Source organism: Priapulus caudatus, unplaced genomic scaffold (assembly GCF_000485595.1).
Source record: "Priapulus caudatus unplaced genomic scaffold, Priapulus_caudatus-5.0.1 Scaffold1340, whole genome shotgun sequence".
Taxonomy (NCBI): domain Eukaryota; kingdom Metazoa; phylum Priapulida; class Priapulimorpha; order Priapulimorphida; family Priapulidae; genus Priapulus; species Priapulus caudatus.
Window position 1 is genome coordinate 52476 of NW_014578401.1, and position 4210 is coordinate 56685.

Genomic DNA, 4210 nt, shown 5'->3' on the forward strand with positions numbered 1-4210 from the left:
AGGGTGATGGAGGAACGAGAAAGGAGGGAAGGCGAGATGCGGAGCGCGTTTCCGCGATGACGGTGACAACGGCTGCGGTGCTGATGCAGCATATGATGATGATGATGATGATGGTGATGATGATGATGATGATGACGATGATGATGATGATGGTGATGATGATGATGATGATGATGATGATGTCGTGGGTGATAGTTATGATTACGAAAGCTAAGGTAACGATCGCGATAATGACAACAACGATGACAAAGGTGATCGATCAAACGGTTATCACAGATAAAACGGAATTACTGGTAGCTCAACCAACAGACCAATATAGAATGCTAGTGAATTAGAAACATATCACACAGGGCCTAAGATAAAATATTGCTTGCTTCCCCTTTACCGACCGACTTGCCAAAACGCTGCTACTCGACACATTTTATTGGGCGATTAAAACAAAACAAAAATTATTTCGTTTCCCCCCCCAAAAAAATATCAAATTCGTTCCGCAAAAACATATACACAAAACAGAATATACAATATACATACACACATCTTGTCAAATCAAAAATAGAATTTTTTTTCACCTACCTACCTATTCGGTACCCTGAGAGGCAAGTAGGGTAGGTAAAGGGGAAACAAACCATTTTTTAAGGGTGGCCCAGTGTTTTGCAAAGGTAATTCCCATTGCTTCAAAGCCTAATTAACATCTATACACATAGTATTCATTACTTACACCCTTAACGTCGTCAAAACACACGTCTATGTCCTCGGGATGAACTTCATTACCATTTCCTATGAGAACTTTCCGGAACGGTCCGCCTGCATAATTCGCAGAAGCAATATTTACTCTTTGCTCGCACTGTCGCATCTGGATTTAGAAATCTAATTCTAAAGGTCCTAATCAACTTATGTTATGTGTAAAACATGTATATATATACAATATATATATATATGTATATATATATATATATTTATGTATGTATATATATATATATATATGGATATATATATATACATACATATATATATGATGTGTATATAATGTTGAAACGTTCTAGCTATTTATATTCTAGCTCAGGCAAGCAGACATTTATAAGGACTTCTTGCCCAAAACAGTGGTGCAGTTGTCTTGGATATATAGCCTCCTTCTATATAATTATATATATATATATATATACACACACACACACGTGTACAATTGGAAATCATTTATTTTGTGTTACAACACGTTCTGTCTGTAAACGCAACACTTCCGTAACGCAGGGCAGCATCACTGCACCGGGATGCACGCCCCCGTCGTCGTTTCGCGCGTCAGCCGCCAGGGGGCGCCGCGCGTGCTCACCGACGAACGTTCCCAGCAGAGCGACGATGAGGATGATCCCCATGATGTCGCGGATCATGTTGAACGTGCGAACCTTCGAGCTGCCGGCCCGCGACTTGTCGTTGCCGACCATATACCCTTCGGCAAACGCCACCTGGCGTGATGGATAAAGACACATGGATAAAGACAGTTAAAGTGTTTCTTCTTGCGACACGACAGCGTTTTATATATGAAGAGCTGATTTGCAAAACTGCCTATGTCCATTTTATGTGTATATATATGTGTGTGTGTTATGTGTGTGTTTTGTGTGTGTGTATATATGTGTGTTTTATGTGTTTTATGTGTTTTTATGTTTATGTGTTTTATGTGTGAATATATGTGTATATGTATGTGTATATGTGTATGTGTATGTGTATATATGTGTATATTATATGTGTTTTATGTGTGTGTGTTTTGTGTGTGTTTTTTATGTGTTTTTTTACGTGTTTTTTTTATGAGTTTGAACCACCAATGTATAGTATGTGAACATAGGTACCGTGTAGAACATTTTTTTCTTGAAAAAGAGCCTACATCATGCATAAAAGACCCATCATAAATCATGTTTAGCTTACATCCAAAAACCTTCATTTGCAAAATAGCCTATATATCTATCAGCACATTTTAACCCATGCTGAAAACAATGTAAATGATTGTCAAATAATTGTTTTTGTCGTTTTCTCTCATTTCTTCAAAATGGACATACGCAGTTTGCAAATAAGCTCTTCATATAGATGGATGGATGGATGGATACATTGTTAGGTAGTTAGGTGATTGGGTAGTTGGGTATGTAATTGGGTTGGGTGGGTGAAAGGATGTGTAGATGGATATAATATAAGCAAACACAGGCACACAGCCAGACAGACAGACGAACGGATATGACGGACGGACGACGGACGACACAGCACAGACGCGACAGACAGAATGAAAGGCGGTGACAGACGGACAGAAGACATCTACTGACGCTTTGATTCTTTTCCTTTCTGCTGGCGGAGACAGGCTCTCTGCAGCTTCCAGAATCTGCTTCAGTTTCGCATTCTTGTCCACGCTCTTGAGCAGTGTACCGGTCGCCTAGGCAACGAACGAGAGCAGCGCCGATTAGAAAGACAGCATCACAGATGCGGGGTGGGAGAAGGGGGAAGGGGGAGGGTAGGGAGAGGGGGGTGGGCATCAGAACTGGGACGGCTGTGTTGATCTTGCGTTCACGTAGGTACACGAAATTTGACGTTGCGAATGTGCCTGTGTTACTTGACCGAAACACTTATATATATTACTCAACATATCGACAGCAAAATTGTATGCAGGCACGAAGATTTTTTTGCACTGGCCCAGAGAGGGAGGCGGTGGTGAGTAGTTTTTTACCACCCTCACAAATTTTCAATAACATAAGAGATAAGGACTGTTTACACTTGACGTCTTGTTGTTGGAAAAAATGTAGGTTGAAAAGCTACCTTACGACATTCACGATATCAAAGGATTTTAACAATAAGTCGAAGACTTTATAGGCCATTTTCATTTTTTGCTCATAAAAAGTGGGCGATGGCTGCAAAGTAGGTCGACTTGGCTGTGCTCCAAATTAGGAAGTAAAATGCCTCCCATAGTGAGTAACAAACTGTATTCAATTTGAAACATGTGCGGCTTTCAAACGTTCTTGAGACGCACCTAGTTACGTTGACCCTACCTATGCGGCCAGCGCACTGAATCGGCAAGTTAACATTGCCAAAATACTAGCTAATCTGCATTAATAATAAAAAAAAAAACTGTGTGATATGTTTTGTGGGGCAGTGTCCTGCATCTCAATTCACTACCAGAACATGACCGCAACCAGACCTCTGTTGAAACCTGAACGTGATTTATCGGCCATTTGCATTTTTGTCCAAAAGTGGACGTGGCTCGAATCGTAGCCGACTAACAGGTCGACTGGCCGTGCTCAAAAATAGCACTTCAACGCTCTCCCCAGATAGGAGTAAACAACTATAGTGCAATTGTGAAACATTGCTTGGAGTCAAGATCAGTTCTCTTGATTTAATCGTTGACGGCGTAGCCATTTGACGCCGGAGATGGACGGACGTACGACGGACAGACGGACGGACGGACGTACAACGAGACGACCCCCCCATGCAATAGCTCATCTTGACGATGTCAAGGCGAGCTAAAAATGTAGGTACTCGCTAACAGACGGCTGAATGAGTCACTGGCCGTTGAGGGCCGGTGGATTTTGCCAGTAACCAATAATTAACTAAACATAGCTAAACAACCAGTATTCAGATACTGCTAAAATAATTTGCCCCGGCATATCCCGCGTGGGGCCAGACGAATTTTCCGCCTTGGGTACGTACGCACCTTCGCGTCTATGTCGCGGCGCTCGTTAGACCCGTCAGCTGGCCGAGCAGTCTGATCTTTTCGTCGTCGTCGTCGTCGTCTCGTCGTCAGCTCCTCCCCGAGAGTCGTGTACGCGCCCCGAGCCGATTTGTCTTGATGATACGCCGCGGCTGCGTCCGGTCACGTGTGCCCGTCCCCCCTGTCTGCAAGGGTGAAGGTAGGCTGGGAAAAATTCATGCGGTAAATAGGCAGGCAAGAGTAGGATGCAAAACTAGCGCACAGGAAAAGTAGACACTTTGAGCAGCTTAGGATGGTAGAATTAGTAGACAAAGTTGAGCAGGAAAGTAAAGTAGGGGCAAGAGTCGACAGGCAAAACCTCAGAGGAAAAGTGGACGGCTAAAGTAATGAGGCAAAAGTTAGCAGGCAAATACTCGAGGCTAAACGAATTTGCACGTGCTCGTACGAAAAACGGCCGGACCTAGCGCAGTTCCATTACTACCAGTGCACGTTCCAGAGATCCCCATGGCAAACACCGAATATGGCGTT

General features: G+C 43.1%; 1 protein-coding gene across 1 annotated transcript in view; it reads right to left on the minus strand.

Annotated features, from left to right (window-relative positions):
* Nucleotides 1–716: 716 nt before the first annotated feature.
* The window catches only part of LOC106816300, a 19106-nt gene continuing 15612 nt past the window's right edge, over nucleotides 717–4210 (minus strand). The window contains exons 5-7 of the mRNA XM_014820881.1: nucleotides 2315–2413; nucleotides 1328–1465; nucleotides 717–804 (exon numbers count right to left, since the gene is read on the minus strand). Coding sequence (XP_014676367.1) covers nucleotides 1382–1465; nucleotides 2315–2413 — 183 coding nt within the window. The 3' untranslated portion in view covers nucleotides 717–804; nucleotides 1328–1381. The remainder of the gene's footprint in view (nucleotides 805–1327; nucleotides 1466–2314; nucleotides 2414–4210) is intronic.